At 39.8% G+C, this 16,928-nt stretch overlaps 3 protein-coding genes across 3 annotated transcripts; 2 read left to right on the top strand and 1 right to left on the bottom strand.

Moving 5' to 3' along the window:
- Positions 1–2,595: 2,595 nt before the first annotated feature.
- Positions 2,596–6,333, bottom strand: serping1 (serpin peptidase inhibitor, clade G (C1 inhibitor), member 1). The gene is made up of 11 exons (XM_034537558.1): positions 6,220–6,333; positions 5,832–5,879; positions 5,557–5,665; positions 5,304–5,471; positions 4,801–5,103; positions 4,490–4,705; positions 4,172–4,315; positions 3,841–4,044; positions 3,615–3,754; positions 3,150–3,372; positions 2,596–2,887 (listed from the first exon to the last, which is right to left on the bottom strand). The coding sequence occupies exons 2-11, from the start codon at positions 5,877–5,879 to the stop codon at positions 2,640–2,642; spliced, it is 1,803 nt and encodes a 600-aa protein (XP_034393449.1). The 5' UTR covers positions 6,220–6,333; the 3' UTR covers positions 2,596–2,639.
- Positions 6,334–7,735: 1,402 nt separating this feature from the next.
- On the top strand, positions 7,736–11,469 carry tmem134 (transmembrane protein 134). Its single transcript, XM_034534433.1, has 8 exons — positions 7,736–7,970; positions 8,364–8,623; positions 8,714–8,781; positions 8,867–8,953; positions 9,066–9,142; positions 9,732–9,776; positions 10,940–10,993; positions 11,102–11,469. Exons 2-8 carry the CDS (start codon positions 8,408–8,410, stop codon positions 11,182–11,184), a joined length of 630 nt encoding a protein of 209 aa, XP_034390324.1. The 5' UTR covers positions 7,736–7,970; positions 8,364–8,407; the 3' UTR covers positions 11,185–11,469.
- Positions 11,470–12,444: 975 nt separating this feature from the next.
- Positions 12,445–16,895, top strand: aip (aryl hydrocarbon receptor interacting protein). The gene is made up of 7 exons (XM_034533950.1): positions 12,445–12,603; positions 13,161–13,343; positions 13,423–13,611; positions 14,072–14,248; positions 14,385–14,526; positions 15,035–15,264; positions 15,366–16,895. The coding sequence occupies exons 1-7, from the start codon at positions 12,505–12,507 to the stop codon at positions 15,369–15,371; spliced, it is 1,026 nt and encodes a 341-aa protein (XP_034389841.1). The 5' UTR covers positions 12,445–12,504; the 3' UTR covers positions 15,372–16,895.
- Positions 16,896–16,928: the final 33 nt, after the last annotated feature.

Genomic DNA, 16,928 nt, shown 5'->3' with positions numbered 1-16,928 from the left:
CTGAGTGCAACTCTCTCCCTCTCTTTCTCTCTCTCTCTCTCTCTCTCTCTCCCTTCCTCTCTATGTTTCTCACTCTCTCTCTCTTTCTTTCTTTCTCTCTCCCTCTCTTTCTCTCTCTCTCTCTCCCTTCCTCTCTAGGTCTCTCACTCTCTCTTTCTTTCTTTCTCTCTCTCTCTCTCTCTCTCTAACACACACACACTCCTTGCACACGCATTCTGCTACTCTTATTCAAACAACAAAATCTGTAAACATGTGGGCTGCACTTAAACCCCGCCGTGGTCATTTTCAGATGGTGGTCGGCCTACTGGGAGCATCAAAGCTTGGACGTTGCATTTGTTCACGTTGTTTTCTTCATCAACTACCTCCAGCGCCATCACCTAAACATTATCATCAGCAATATCCCATAGTATGTTATGTGTTATTCACTGTAGAACATTCAGAATGTAATGCGGATTTTCAGGCCAATACACAAGCCGACATGAGAGGATGGGGATTACGAGCACACATTTGTTTCACTTTTAGTTGTAATTATGATTTGATTCGGTCCTAATTCTCAAACTAATACACACAATAAAGAAGTAATAGCAATAAAACCTGAATTAAAATAGGGGGAAAAAAATACAGTAAATGCTGACCGAAAAGGTGTAGACACTTATTTTACCTTGCCTTTTTTTTAAATTCATTTAAACTCATTTTTAATTTGGATGAGCAACTCTTTTACTTCTAGGTTTTACTTCAAGTACTGGCTCCACCAGAGTCAGGGGTGATGCAACATTTTCTCCCTGCTCGGCAATATCGCAGAACTAATGTATTCATTTAGAATGTCAGGCATTTGATTTGTCCTGTTATCTGATTTATGAGATTAGGGCTGCCCCGATAGATTAAAAAAAGTCCCATATTATACCTTTGTACGCCGTCAGATACTGTATTTGAGATGATCTCAGAAGTTATGCAAGGAATGTGGCTGAAGTCTACATCGACCATTAGAGAGATGCATTGCTGTGTTCAATGTTGCATTCATCCCATTACTTCTGACCTATTACAGTAGATATCAGGTCTATAGTGGCATGTATTTTATCCCATGGACAAGAGACACTGGGACTACCGTGTCTATGTCTGTGACATATGATGATTACCTGCTGAGATAAAACTTGTTCGTAGAAATGTCCCCCCTCCTACATTTTACGCTCAGGAGGTAAAATGGGATTTCACCCTTCATGCATGCAGCATGGGACAGTGAATGATCACAGGCCAGGATCCAAGATATAAAAAAAATCCATCTAGATTGCGAATTTAACCCTCATGCCTGTTATGTGTCTCCAAACACGTCTCTGAACATCGATGGTACACTGACTATCGACTATCACTGAATTGTCTGAATGCCGGACAGGATATCAAATGTACTCCCCCGGTTCATCTATCTCGACAGCTCTGGCTTTACACTGGTTCACATTAGCACACCCACAGTCAGTCAGTGGCCTCCGGGAGTTTTTCTAACTGTTTAATCGATCCAGCTGCTCATATTCTTGGTGTCCTTCAACAACCTTGTGAATGTCTCATCGTTGACTGCAAAAAAAAAAGGATCCTTCAGTGGTGAATTAGGTTTAGAATAAAAAAGGGCTTGGGCATTATCGAAGCTGGGAACTAAACCATGTGGTGTTACAGTAGGCTTACACATATTTTCTGTCCATAAATGACTTTAATCAGAGGGTTGGGCAAGGATTATTCAGTACTTTCTCTATGCACATCAAAACTCCCAGCACGTTGGCAGTGAGATAATCAAACCAAAACAACATTATTATGTTATCCAGGCATCAAAGATGCATTTCTGGGAATACTCAGTACTTTGATTGGGGCTAGGCTGGGTGACAGTGATCTAATAGAGTTCACATTTCAGGCTGGATGGTTGCTTATTCCTGTCTCTGGATCTGCTGGTTTTGTTTACAGTCACTGAATTTTCTGACTCTTGTCTATTGACCCCGCTTTGCTTATGTAATCATTTTATCTGCAACACAGCTGCATGTTTAGCAATCACTATCAGCTTGTATAATAAAGTGCAATCATGGCTGATCATTCTGAATGCTGATGTGTTTACAGTCTATGCCATCAGTCTGTTTTTGTTTGTTTGTGAATACGATGATTCAGGGTATTTTTTGTTCAGTTGCTGTGCTTTATCAAGCAAGCTATTGATTTAAGAAACAAAACCTTTACTGTCACAGATTTTGACACTTCGTCTTCCTTAAATTGATTACAGTTGTAATGATGCAGGAGGGCAGGGGCGATTGAGATGGGGAATTCACTACTGCGGTCCCTGTGTATTCACTGTCAATGTCAATCACACAGTATGGCTGCCATCCTGTGGTGGGTTTGTGTAACTTCTTCGCAAAATAAATTGAAGTTGTTTCAGTGGTCGTCTGTCTTCCTTTGATGTGATCCACAATTACACTTCATTCTTAAAAAACACAAGACAGCATGTGTGTTGTATTAATACGTGTTTATTCATCATCATCTTTGAACTCAACCCATATCCAGGCCTGGATATATGTTTTTGTGAGGGTCACTGGTCGCTTTAGTAGAGTAACTACTTATTACTGAATTTATATTGCACTAATATAAAATATCATTTCTCTCTCTCTCTCTCATGGGTCGGTCACTCTGCCAATAAAGAGTGGCACATTGGCCTGGTCACTCCACAGCAGCATGATGAAAGGCCGGAGGGCAGAGAAGGAAGGGAAGGAGCGAGAGAACGACATGGTGGTGGCGGCCCCGGCCTCAACTCCTTGTTCGTTCAGTGCGAGAAAGGCTCTGTGTCTGGTATCGTCAAGAATAACCCTCTCTTCTGAGTAGAGACCACACATGTTGGCACCCTCGAAGAGTGACGACAGTCCTGGTTGGAGGAACAGGGAGAAGAAAGTGTGGAAAGGTGATTGTAGGGGAAAAAAGAAGGGATGGAAGCAAAGTAAGTAAATCAGAAAGAATGAGATCAAAGAGTAGACATATGCTTATTTTACAAATTAGACTTTAATGGGTGTCTACTGGCGGGAAGATAAAGCAATATGCAAGATGAAAGCATGGGTGGTTTTTAATTTGTGGTATTATTGAGCTGAATGACTCTGGCAGACAGAAAAGATCATGAAAGATGAACTAACCTAATTTCTTGATAAGTATGTTCATGTCAGACTGGATATTCAGCCTGATTCGGGGCAGAGTGACCTCGATATGCTGAGGAGATGTTGTTTTAATTAGTTCAATCATTTGACGCACAGCCGTGTCCGTCATCCTCTCCTCCACCTGCTGCAAGTCGGTCACTCTGCTGGAGCGAGGAAGCAGGATGTAAAGACTGCTGTCACCCGAGAGGGCAAACCTTGCCACCTGTTGAAAAACAAAAGAATCCAGGTGATGCTGTTGGGCACATTGTGGGCCCCCTTCAGACAACATAACACTCCTGTATTTTTTTCTTTGTATTTACTCTTTATATTTACATTTCCCAAAGCATTATGGAAACAACAGTTCCCATAATGCTTTGGGAGATGTTAACAGGAAGTATAATGTTGCCTTGGAGTGTTTGCTAGTTAGCACCAGCTATAGATTGGGTTACGGTAACAGTTGCTTACCTGAGCCTTTAGCTCAACTACATACGCCATAGCCGCCAAGTATTTCTGGTGATAGAGGAGCGACACCATCACCAGATCACCATTCAGTTTTGCGAAAAGTCCTTTCTTGGGTTTCATATCATACTTGACCTTCCACTGACCTGACACACACACACACACACACACACCCACACACTATTAGTTTCCACCATTTCCACATGCACACACACAAACCATAGATACTGACCACTAAAGGAGACAGCGTTGAGCAGCATCAGCTGTGTACTGGGTGATACGGAGTCGACCAAGTGTTTGATGTTATTGTTGGTCTTATTTGCCACCCAGTTGTTGATCATCTGTGTGTTTTCCTCGCTGGTTTCCAGCAGCCTGGTGGGCTCCGCTTCATAGAACTGAATGGACTGGTTAGTAAAGGACTCGCTAAGATTCATTTCTGAGGAAGAGAACAGAGAAATCATGATGAGCTTCCGCGATAGAGATCCTTTTGTAAGCACTCAGGATATCTGCATCTATCTCTTTGACTGCATTGGAGCCATTTTGTGAGCTTGTGATAATAATACGTGGATTATAGTAGATCTGAGAAGCCATCTGCAAGGAGCCAGCCAACTTCTCTCTCAGCTTTTTCATCTGGAAGTGAACACAGTGGAAGTCATGAGGCACACAGACAGCCCTCTCAATGGCTTTACGGGTGTCACCCCTTGTACCTGAAGGTAACATGATGAAGAAAAGACAATAGGAATACTTCAGAGGGATATTGTAGGCTGCAAGGTATGTCCGACATTTAACATAAGAGAGAACAACTAGAATAGTATACAAGAATAATGACTTATCATTATGTTGTTTTAAAAAGAAATGAGGACCTGCTTCCTTTGTCTTACCTAACAACAAATGGAACAGCAGCCCGCTGACACTAATAGGAGAGAAGAGCAAGTTGCTGGAGGGTTGTGATTCTCTGAGGTAAGAATACAGCTTCATGGAAAACTCTGTGATGGATTCCTGCAACATGGGCTCCCCTGTGCGACTGTTCTCATCCTGGCAGGGCTCCCACGGTGTGGTGAAGCCGCTGCAGGAGTGAGGAACTGCAGTAGGAGCAACTGAAAGGAAATTTAAGCAGACGGCTAAATGTACACACAAAAAATGACTTTATTTAATTTAATTTGAGATATAAAGAAAAGGTTGCCAAACCTACCTTCAACAATGATATATACAGAGCTCAGCTTCTTTTCCTCAGCAGATTGACATATGTAATTTCCTGCATCCTCCATGACAATGTCTCTGATGATGATGGTCTGATCATGGTCGAGTGGATAAAGCTGCTCCACTCTCTTATTATCAGCTGATGGATCGCCTTCAAGCGGCAGCTGTGTCCTCTTGTCAAGACCTGCCTCTTTGAACCAAAGTGCATTGGCCTTGACTTGGTTGGAAGGTGGGAAATGGCAAGGCAGGTGAGCAGTGGAGCCTTCAAACACCTTGATGACATAGCTGAAGGATGCTGCAGAGAGAGGCACAAGCACTTCAAACTCTTTATTTATTTTTTTCGCATCAAGCATATTGCTGAATGTTATGTAAATGTTGTATATATATATATATATATATATAACATTTTGACAAGAGTATATATATATATACTCTTGTCAAAATGTTCCAATGTGTGTGTATGGTAAAAGAGTAGTGTGTATCTATGATCTTCACCATCAACGTTAATGCGGTATTTCCTTATCATCTCCATGTTGTTATCCTTTATCAAACACAAGTACTCGCCCTCGTTGGCAGCAGTAACAGGAGATATAGAGAGATACAATCCATCTTGTTTAACTCTTGGCGAGCCAGGCGACTGAGCACTGACAAGAACATCTTCCCCTACATTAAGAAAAGATCAAACTGAATACATATTGAACTGTGTATTTTTACAATAGTGGTGGTAGTTACAAAATATAATAAAGACCATTGAATTTCCAGGTGATGGCCGCTCCAGTGAAGTCATTTTGAAATGAAAGACAGGGCAGCTCCAGAGAGGAACCAGGTATCACCCAGAGATCTGTGCATGAAGAAATCTAAGTAGAAGGACAGTGTTAAAACATGTGAGGGAAAGTTGATCAATCCAATAGTCAATAGGATGAGGTTCAAGCACTTGGTCAATATATTATATGAAAAATAATGGTAAACATTCAACCTGAGCTCCTGGAAAAGAGCTCATGTTACATGTTCTGGTAAGTTTACCTCATAATTGAGCAGCAGCACGAGGCAAAGTACAGCCTGTAGTTTCATCTGGAGCGGACAACAGAGCAAATGGAGTATATTGAAATTGGCAAGTTGCTGAAATTGTTTTGCAAGTGAGGATTTTAAACTGAATATGGCACCAAGCCGAAATGAAGATCAATAATGTGGTGCAATCTGTGAAACATGTTGCCCACTATTGAAACTTTTTAAACTGTAATCATTTAGTTACAGGTTCCATTTGCAATAAATATTACACCTTTGCCAGAGATTAATCCCCATAAAACTTCAAAGGATAAATTACAAAAGTAATGTATAATATACTGTACATAATATTGCTTCTGTTCAGTGAATAATCAATAAAAAAGTCAGAGAAACATTAAAAACTCACAATTTCCAAATGTATCCAAATTCAGTGACCAGTTGTTGTTTTTTTAACCGCAATGTTTCTGCCACACCCGTCACTGTTCAGCATCTACCACCTCTAAGTACTGCTCCTCTAAGCTGCAACAATCAATGACTAATCTGTGCTTATTGGTTTAGAGATGTTTGTTTGCATAATGCAGGTCTTCTGACTTACTGGAAATCACATGATTTCACATGTTGGCAACAGATATCAAGTGGGATAATTTGTGCTCCTGTTTTGCCTTCATTCTTTTTACATTGGAAATATATAGTATATTATTAATGGTAATATCAGAACCTAAGTCCAGTTTTTTATATTCTTAATCAGAACAAGTGAAACATAGTTATTAGTTTTAGCAGTAAGCATTTTCACTTTGGTTCATTTCTAATTTGCATATCAGAATGTTTGTGCCTGAAGTGTTTTACATAATTGGATTTTTCCAAAGGTTGCATTCGGTACTATACACAAGCTGAGTGTGCTAATTGGCAGAAAACAGTATAACCACAATGTGCCGATGATGGAGGTAGTGTGACAGTGACTAGTGTTTTAATGGGATCAATAAATATATTAGTTATTTTTAATTATAATAATAAAAATAATAATAATATATCCTTGATTGATCCCGATGGGGAAATTATTCTCTGCATTTGACTCATCCTTAGTTATTAAGGAGCAGTGGGCTGCAGGGAATTACAGTTTTCCATTTATTTGTTGGGTATACTGTCATGAGGACAGCTGGAGGGACGTTAGTCAATTTGATTTACCATGAAGTATAACAGCCATTCCTTTTCTTTATACATTTAAGACACTTACCAAATAACATAATAGCCATCCCTGAATATATATATATATATATATATATATATATATATATATATTATAATCTTTTTTTGTCATGCCATATCATACACAACACTTTGAGAGGTAAATACTGTACTTTTGATTCCGCTACATTTATTTGATAGATTTAGTAACTAGTTCCTACAGATTAAGATTTGTGTATAAAAGAATACAACGATCTTATTAAATACGGTGTTGTTATTGATGATCTACCTCACAATATACATATAGAAGTAGAGCTGAAACAATCACTTGATTAAACGGTAAGCCAATTGATAAAAATAAGTGTGATCGTTTCTCATGTAAAAATGCATTTCTTAAATGTGAGGATTTTCTGCTTTTCCTTTAATTTATTTAAATTGTTTGAAGTATTGATAAAACAAAACAAGCATTGTGAGAATAAGAAAGTCAATATTTTCTGAAAGTTTACAAATGAAACAACCAAACCAATTGCTGGATAAAATAATTAATAAGGAAAACAATCATTGCAGTCATATATAACATAGTTCAAAAAAAAAAAGTGAAATGATGCTTACACATTAATGCATGCGTAATGGTTCTCTAATTCTCTAATAGTAGCCTATAACAATAACATCAGCCATTGTTCTACTTCCTCTACCAGTGAGTGTCGATCGACAAACCGACACTCGACTAGGTAGACTGACTCCTCGAAGAGATCCTTGGGCGTAATCAGGCCAGAGCAATCGAAAGCCGGGTGTTAAAAATAGAACGAGACACTCAAAACTTTTGTAAAGTATTGTATCGCTCTGCTCTCGAGATCAAAAGTCTTGGAAGGCTTGGAAGATAATTTCCAGAGTGTACAAGTATGTGACCCGCGTCTTCACAACTTGGAGTCGGGTTCAGCCTTGCCGGAGAAAAAAAGTTTACTAGAGACAGTAAGTCTTCCTCCAGGTCATCTGATTGACTAGCGGAAAGAGCACAAACAATGGCCAGTTGGCTGCTGGTTTATTTGAGTTAAATCTGGTCCAGTCTGCTTTAATATGGAGGCCGAGTCGAGCCACTATTGTAGCTATGTTCTGACTTCATAGCTACATTCATCGTTGTCAACATACGTGTATGTAAACATTGTTATCTTTGTAAACATACGTGGATTGCAGAGAGGTGATGTGGAACGCCAGACTATTTAATCTGTGCGTAACAATTCACGTTATAGCCTCGGCTGGAGAAAAAAAAAGGCCCTTAATGTAAAAAAACAACAACTTAACGACTGTGACGTGTTTCTCCACTCTGTGACTGAGTAACGCTGGTCTCTACTCTGAAATCCACAGTGAGCACCGAGCCACGGGCCCTCGGCGTGTAAAAGGCTCTCGCCATGGCGACGCAGTTTAGTATCGACGATGCCTTTGCATTGGAGGGAGAAGACGAGGGAGCCGCGTCTGATGGAGAGACAGAGGGATGGAAGGGCAGAGACACCGACAGAGAAGGAGGAGGAGAGATGACATTCGGTCCTCTCTCTTTCTCCAAACCTCAGACTCATCCCTCGCCTGCTGCTGCCGGCTCCCCTGAACACAGTAACCTAAAATATCAGGTACACATTCATCTACTGTTAAGTAAATAATAATAATTAAAAAAGTATATATATTGAAACTAACCCCTTTATTATCTGCTTCACCTTTAGAATCTGGAAAATGAAGGTGGCTTGGGCAGCAATGGCAATTCTTCCTTCAATAACTTCTTTAAAATCAGGTGGGTCCTATTGGTAGAACTTTTAAACCGTAAACCTGCATGTGCTTTCAAAGTAAGATAACGTTATGTTCTGCTCTCTCCCCAGCGACCCTGCCACTCTGTCTTACTGCAGCTCCCAGTGGTCCTTCAGCACCTTGAGTTCAGTCACACAGCTGTCTGCACACTGCTGCGGGTGAACTCAAACACACACACACACACACACACACACACACACACACACACACACACACACCAACAACAACACCAATAACAACCACATTTACTTGAAATAATATTTTGCTCAGGTGGGTGTCCCATCCGCTGGTGAAGAAAAACAGAAGAGTTGTTCTTGCTTCATTCCTTCTCCTCATCACTGGAGTTGGTGAGTCTGAAGCCCAGTTGTTTACTCATAAAATAACCAACCAGAATGATTTTTGCTATGATAAAGTCTGACCTCCAAGAGGAATACCTTTTTTGTATTCTGTCTTATGCCCCTGTTTTTCACACATTTTCATAGGTTTCTCCTCATGAATATTCTAGAGGGCATGAATAATGTATGTCTTTAATGGCTCTGACCCTTTCAGATTAGTTGCTTTAAATGTACAGTCGATGGAAATAGAAGGTTATCTTTTTCTTCTTTGATGAAGTAGATTGAATGTAAACGACGAAAATGACAAATACAATTTTAAATGGCACAGAAACGGTGGAAGTGTAATCCATTATTTGAACAAAAAGACTGCAGCAGATAGTTTTGCAAGTTTAGACCAGGTAGTTTGTTCAGTGTTGTCAATCAGGGACATGGCACACTGCACTTTGGACCTTGTTGATTCTCTCTCTGTAACAGATGGTTTTCCTAATTAGTTATATCATGAAAAGAAGAAGTATGTCGTTCTCTATATATATATACACATGAGAGAGAGACTGTCCCCCCACCTCACTGATGTACTTTTTGTATTATTTTATCATTTTAGCTCTTATTTTCACGGGTGTCGTCATACAGCTGAATCCAAATGCAGGTAAGGAAACAAGTTCAATGAGCCATTTTATTGTCCAGAAATGACACAATGAGTGTGTTAGTGCAGATGCAACATTATCGACAATAATTTCAGCATCTTCAACAAGCACATTATGTGTGTGGCGGATATATCAAAAGAAAAGTTAACCCTAAAACATCAGAAAGCTGTAGATCGTCATATGAGCTGACATAGACGCTTAAAAGCAGTAAAAGAAAAGAATTACTGAATGAAACAAATACCCAACAAATTATTCAAAGTACCATATTAGACACAAATCAACGTTTCACAACAAAATACTAACTCACAAAACAAATGAATAAATGGGACAAGAAATTAACAATTAAAAAGAAATATCTATTTCAGTAAAGTACAAATAACAAAAGAATGTGTCTGTCTCTACGTAAAAGGCAAAATATAGAATTGTATGTCTCTCTCTTTCTCTTCTCTTCTCCCTGGATTGATGGTGATGAAGTACCAGTATTTCAAGGCTTAAATACTTAAAGCTATTAAAGAGCAGTGTTTCTCAATCCAGCATATGTATGTCCTGCTCATCTACTAGCTCTACATTTACAATTTAAAACTTTGGGACAGTTGGGCCAAAGATGTACCAACTATATACAGCATATTTGACAAACTACAGTTGTAGTTTGCAACAAAGTCAGGAACTATTAAATTAAATACTGTGAAAGAAAGAGATAAATAAAAAAAAAGATGGCTAAATTACTTTACAAGGTTGTCTGTAAAAAAATATACTATATCAAGCTGTCAGTTTTCTGTAATCTATAAACATGAGTTGTTTACATTGTTTAATTATGCTTTAAAATGAATGGTTTGACATTTGGGACATTTTACACTTTTTGTATGGATTAAACAAACAATATTTACTGTGTTAATTAGTGAACTTCAGATTTTCTTTTTTAACCTTTGGATAGAGCCAGGCTAGCTGTTTTTAGTGCTAAGCTAACAATCCTATGGTTGTAACTTCATATTTAGGGTACAGGCATGAGGGTAATATCGATCCTCTCATCCAGCTCCCGGCAACAAAGAAAATAAGCATGTTTCCCAAAATGTTGAACTATTAATGTTCAAGTGCTAGTTCCATTGATTAGTGTTGGTGACTGTGTCTTTTCAGTGGGTTGTAACTAATGAAACTCTCCTCACAGGTGTTTCAAGTGCCATTTTCTTTGTACCTGGATTTCTTCTCTTTATCCCTGGAGGTACATGTTTTTCCTAGACATTTTGTTTTGCTCGGCCTTAGCCTGTACAAGCAAATGCATGCATTGTTTTCTTGATATAAAAAATGCCATAACCTGTATTTCCTACAGTGTACCATGTGATATACATCAGCTGTGCTGTCCGTGGAAGGAGAGGCTTCAAATTGTTCTACCTACCCTATTTTGAAAAATGACATTTCATGAGACACCACATTTTCACCACATTTATTTGTTTGCTATCTTAAAACTAATTGTATTTTGTCACTTTTAACAAAACATGTATTGTCACATGGTTGTTTTTTCTTGTCATTGTAATGACCACTAATAATTTAACCACTCAGTGCCTCGACTATGTTTCCGCGACATGAACTGATATTGCTGTATGTGTACACGAAAAAGAAGGAGATTGGTCTTGCCTGTGTTTTCTATGTTGTGTGAATAATGACTGTGAAATTACAATAAAAAATTTTTATATTTTATCTTGTCCCAGTTGAGATTTTTCCCAAACATGGGCAAAGTGAGCTGTACGAAGTAAGACTTTTTATGACATACTAATAATGACTTTTTATGACATTTTTATGGCATTTCTATGACAAAATGGATTTTGTGGCATAATATTTTTTGTCGCATACTATACTATGACTTTTTACAACTTCTTAATGACATGCAATGTTATATTTTTATAACATTACTTTTTATGACAGTTGACATAACATATTTTTTTATATTATAATATAGAATATTTTTTATAAAAAACAATACAATGACTTTTTAGACTAACTATAATTTGTCATGATATTTTTCCATGACTTTGTCCACAGCAACAGGCACAACCACGAGCCAAGGTGTAACCCCAATCCATGGAAACCTACTAATGGATAAGGAGAGGAGCATAGCAGCATCACTAGGGACTGGTCCAAGGCAAGCCTGAGCCGGTCAAGCGTTATAAAAGACACAAGTCTTCAACCTACTCTGAAATTTTGAGTTCCAGATCCTGTACTGAAACTGGGATCTGGTTCCAGGGAGAGAAGCTTGACAAAGCATCAACACTGTAAGATGCAGCCACAAAACGTTACAGGTGTGAAGTGAGATCAAAACAGGGTTTGAAGATGGGTTTGGTCGGAGCAAGGGAGCAATTAACTGTTAATTTCTTGATTTTAGATATCGAGCTGCGGTTCTGGCCTATTTAAATTACAGGAGTATAAATACATTACTTGCACACAGAGCCTACAGGTGTATTTTTTTGTATATACAATCTTCACCTGAAAAGTAACTAGTGACTACAGCTGTTGGGCAATGTAAAGGTGGACTAGTACATCCTTCATTATGTATATTTTCATGACATTGCGTGTCTATTATTATTGTAGTCATAGAAAATGTTTGGCCCACGGGCTTTAATGTCGCAGGCCACATCTAGAGGGCGCTGTGGGGCGCAAAGGGACGTCTTACGAAACCACTCGGTCGGAGGCTTCGGCAAACATCGTCGTCCGTCGTTAAATGAAACTCGGTCAAGGATGGAGGAAGAGGCACGCAAGCTTCTCGAGGAAGGAATAATAAAGAAATTGATCAGTCCTGGGAAAGGAGAGCTGTCGACCTTTCCCAATGGAACCAAGGTAAAAACTACAGCGTGTCGAAGGTTGAAGAACTGTTGAGTCCAGTCCGCTGAATTAGTTTAGGAAATGCGTTGAAGCACTTTAGCTCATGCTACCTCTAGCTAGCTAGCTCATCTGACTTTCATATAACGTTAGATGTTAATGTAAACGTCACAGCTAAACGCAGTGCGCGTGTCGACGAGCAGCGCTCACGAGCCTGTGAGCCTTGCTCCCTCTATGGTTACACAACAGTAGATTTTTGGGCTTTTATTTTAGCCGGTTGACATTTTTGTTGCCCTTTTTTCCTATAGAAAGACAGGGGGTGGGACAGGATGACATGTGTTTATGAACACTGATTGGTCGGTAGACCACGCCAATCTATTTTACATCGTTGTGATTGGTCAGAATATGATGGACCGTAGACTATGGGCCCGTCAGATCCGTACAGATTGCTCTTTTGTTTTTTTTAGTAAACAAACCGAATCGAATGTATCTCGTGTCCTTAAACGGATTATTTTAACCGGATAGTTCTGTTGAGCAGTGTAAGACGTGTGAATTGTCCCATCTTTGTTTACCAGGTGGTCTTCCACTACCGCACCAGCCTGTGTGATGGCAAAATGCTGGATGACTCCAGAACCATGGGGGGCCGCAGCAAACCCATGGAGCTCATCTTGGGCAAGAAGTTCAAACTAGCTGTGTGGGAGAGAGTGGTCATCACCATGAAACAAGGAGAAGTTGCAGAATTTACCTGTGACGATAAGGTCAGTAAGCTAGCTATCTGGGATGGAGTGGCAATCTTGTTCTTTCTGTGCATTTACCATTTCTGCTCAACCCTCTCAGCACACAGCACTTTATCCGCTTGTGTCCCAATCGCTGAGAAACATCAGTGCTGGTAAGGACCCCCTGGAAGGCCAGAGGCACTGCTGCGGCATTGCTCAGATCCACTCCCACCACTCTCTGGGGCACAAGGACCTGGATCAGCTTCAGGCCAATCAGCAGCCTCTTGTCTTTTCCATCGAGCTGCTGGAGGTGAGCAGGCAGAGTTTAATATTAATGGTGGTCATTTTGTTGGGTTGCAAACTCAAACAGTGTTGTTTGATTTTGTCCTTCTTCTATTCTATCACCAACACAATACCTGAGTTTTGGGCCCAATACCCCTTTTTTATAGAAGCAAAGGTTCTCACAAATCAAAGGTGTTAAATATTAACATATGAAGGTCACAACATATTGTAAACACCTATTGATCATGCAGTCCAATTTTTTTTGTTGATAGTTGGATGAAAACTAATGAAATATATAAGGCTCACTAAGACAGGATTCCTTTGCACGAATATTGTAATGAACTGCATTAGAGGTAGATGTGCATCTAATAAACTTATAATGTAATATATGCACACACACACTAAAGAGTTGCTATGTGCTAAGCACAACTAGTTGTATTGCCCTGCAGTGCAAGCTCTGGCTGCTACTGATCTTCTATCCTTCTCAGGTTCTGCCTCCAGGATCGTTCCAGCTTGACGTGTGGGCTATGACAGACGAAGAGAAACTCAAGCTTGTGCCTGATATCCATGAGGAGGGCAACATGCTTTTCAAAAAGGGCCAAATTAAGGAAGCCACAGAGAAGTACTACAATGGCATTGCCTGCCTCAAAAATCTACAGATGAAGGTTAGAGCACATCTGAATACGAGCCAATAAAGATCAGATCCAATTTTATAAAATCCATTCCTTTAGTATAAATACTTAAATGTGCAATAAAATGCAATTTATAACTCTTCTCTATGACTTTGGTCTCGCCTTTCAGGAGCACCCTGGGGACGAAGTATGGGTGAAGTTGGACCATATGATCACGCCACTGCTCCTCAACTACTGCCAGTGCAAGCTACTGCAGGGCCAGTACTACGAAGTCATCGAACACTGCTCATCCATAGTCTTCAAATATGAGGGTAAGGCTTTGTTGTCTTTGAGTCTGCCACACAAGTGATGGCCAATAGACTCCTCCTTTTTTAAATTGCATGATTTAATTAATTTTCCATTATTCAACCGTTTAAAACAAATTAGGGAGAAAGTCATGTAAATTCATCGTACCTGCTTTTGCCATGATGCTACGTGACTTGGGGGTGTGGTCATAGCATTTCCATAACATAACCTGAGAGCAACTCTCGTCTATAACTACCATTGAAAGTTATTATGATCCTGAACATAACATGGCCCTTTCAGATGGCAATATTAACTGTTTTTGGTGGCTCTGATAGATAGCATAGTTTATTTTAAGCTAAGGGAAATGAGCATGTTGAAATAATTTTTCTGGGACACCATAACATTTGCGGTTTTCCTGTAATCTTTCATGTATTTTCTATGACTGGAAAATTTGACAAACCTTTTCCAGCATGCGTTGGAGCCCTGATTTATGTACAAATTAAGAATTTGTATGAATTGTCCCCTTCCTAACAGACAATGTGAAGGCCTACTACAAGCGAGCTAAGGCCCACGCTGCAGTGTGGAATGAGGTAGAGGCACGAGCAGACTTTGATAAGGTGTTGGACCTGGACCCCTCTCTGGGACCGTCTATTGCCAAGGAGCTGAAAGTCATGGAGGAGAAGATCCGCACCAAAGAGAAAGAGGAAAAGGGTCGCTACAAAGACCTATTTAACTACAACGCAACGCCAGCCACTGCCACTACAGTCAGTCTACTTTGAGTACTAGTACACTTTATTTATGAAGTTCCTATCTGGCCACCAGTAACATAATGTTGAAATTCAAAGAAGTATCTGCTCTTCCACAGGGTTGAATCCCACAGTGGGTTGGAACAAGAGGAAGCCTGTGAATTTCAAGAAGGAGGAGAAACAGCGCTGACTGGTGTTTTAAGTTTTCATCCAAGCCAAAAACTGTTGCCACTCTGCCCTCCATGGAGCACGCAAAGATATTCTCCCAGGAGTCAGGTCATACACACAAAGTCACGCATATATACTCAGTTACAATTTGCATTCCTGCCTTACTCTCCAAGTAATATTCAGTCCTTGATTAAGGCAGGCTGACGTTATCAGCTTGACTTTAACGACAGTCCAACATCCCAGAGACCCTTGGTATGTACTAACCAACAGCATCATTATTTTAGAGCGTCATAGTTTCCAATCCGTAGTAAAAATAAATGTCAACACTCTTGGGAAATAACTCCCTCAGTAATGGGCTAATACCGACAGCGTGTTACCCTGAGCAACGTGTTTCACCGGATTTGCTGCAGAGATTATTTTATTTTTTATTAAACAAGTAGTTTAAGCATTTTATGTTGTCTTGCTTTCTCTGAAATATGTGCAGAGCTGTTTGATCATCCTAAAATTACTTGTAATGTTAGAGATTACAATGTATACCTGATAGTAAACCAAGGAGTACCTTTTTGTGCACAAGGAACATCGTGTACTCACATGCACACCTTTGCCCTCCACGCCAGACCCCCTCTTTGATCTTGGTAACAGCGGCGCACTGGAATGAGCAGACCATTCTCCTGGCAGATGCGACTGGGAAACCAAGCTGTCTTGTGACAATCATTATACTACAAACATGGACTTGTCCCATCTTTGCTTTCTCCTTTGTACTTATTTTATATACATAATACCTATACTATCATATTGCTTTTGTCAAGCTGTACTCAACAAAGCCCTCACTATCTCCTTCACTTGCTTATAGAGCTACTCGTCACTCTTTTTGTGAAGCAGCTGGTTGTTAGGCCAACTTTTCTGAAGTGAGATGTTATTGAGGTTGTGATTATGTAAATGACAATAAATGTTTATCCCGTTTTGCATTTTACTTAAATGTGTTTGTGACAGGTTGTATTGCATCCTGGAGTAAAAGATGTTCTAAATTGTTTAAAAATAAGTTAAATTCAGAATTGGCTCTTTTCACCACAGCCATTTTGATATGTCATAGCAAGGTAAACACAGGTGTAATTGATTAAATTAATTATGATCCCATTCAATTTATTGTGTCTGAGCCGTTCCAATGAGCCAGCATGCACAGTTCTACAAACCTAAACGGACACATTTGATTTTATTAGACACCTGTGCCCTGCAAAGACGCGTAAAAGTGGATGCTGTGAAAATGGGCCAATATTCAAAGCATATCTAGAATTGGTGGATTGCCTTCCGATGTGGCCGTGGCGAAGCCGGCGGCTAGAAGCTGTTCATGCAAACAACCACAACAGTGCCGAGCGCTTAGTGTCAACGGAATTATTAGCGGTAGCCCCTGTTTGAGCTGGCCAGTGAGTGCAGAGAGTCTCTGTCAAACATTAACAATAAATAAAAACATTTTGATTGAAGGCGTCTAATCACTGTCTGCAGTAGAACCACAA

Source organism: Cyclopterus lumpus, chromosome 1 (genome assembly GCF_009769545.1).
Source record: "Cyclopterus lumpus isolate fCycLum1 chromosome 1, fCycLum1.pri, whole genome shotgun sequence".
Taxonomy (NCBI): domain Eukaryota; kingdom Metazoa; phylum Chordata; class Actinopteri; order Perciformes; family Cyclopteridae; genus Cyclopterus; species Cyclopterus lumpus.
Note: the sequence above shows the minus strand (reverse complement) of the source record. Positions and strands in the feature narration are given on the sequence as shown.

What these genes read in the sequence shown, in the direction of transcription:
- aip (XM_034533950.1), top strand. Translation starts at nt 12,505, where the DNA reads ATGGAGGAAGAGGCACGCAAGCTTCTCGAGGAAGGAATAATAAAGAAA. An exon ending in AATTTACCTGTGACGATAAG is followed by an intron (nt 13,344 to 13,422) that starts GTCAGTAAGCTA and finishes CAACCCTCTCAG; the next exon opens with CACACAGCACTTTATCCGCT. An exon ending in TTTCCATCGAGCTGCTGGAG is followed by an intron (nt 13,612 to 14,071) that starts GTGAGCAGGCAG and finishes TATCCTTCTCAG; the next exon opens with GTTCTGCCTCCAGGATCGTT.
- tmem134 (XM_034534433.1), top strand. Translation starts at nt 8,408, where the DNA reads ATGGCGACGCAGTTTAGTATCGACGATGCCTTTGCATTGGAGGGAGAA. An exon ending in AATAACTTCTTTAAAATCAG is followed by an intron (nt 8,782 to 8,866) that starts GTGGGTCCTATT and finishes CTCTCTCCCCAG; the next exon opens with CGACCCTGCCACTCTGTCTT. An exon ending in CTGTCTGCACACTGCTGCGG is followed by an intron (nt 8,954 to 9,065) that starts GTGAACTCAAAC and finishes TATTTTGCTCAG; the next exon opens with GTGGGTGTCCCATCCGCTGG.
- serping1 (XM_034537558.1), bottom strand. Translation starts at nt 5,879, where the DNA reads ATGAAACTACAGGCTGTACTTTGCCTCGTGCTGCTGCTCAATTATGAG. An exon ending in TGCTGCTGCTCAATTATGAG is followed by an intron (nt 5,666 to 5,831) that starts GTAAACTTACCA and finishes CCTTCTACTTAG; the next exon opens with ATTTCTTCATGCACAGATCT. An exon ending in GCTGTTCCATTTGTTGTTAG is followed by an intron (nt 4,316 to 4,489) that starts GTAAGACAAAGG and finishes TGTTACCTTCAG; the next exon opens with GTACAAGGGGTGACACCCGT.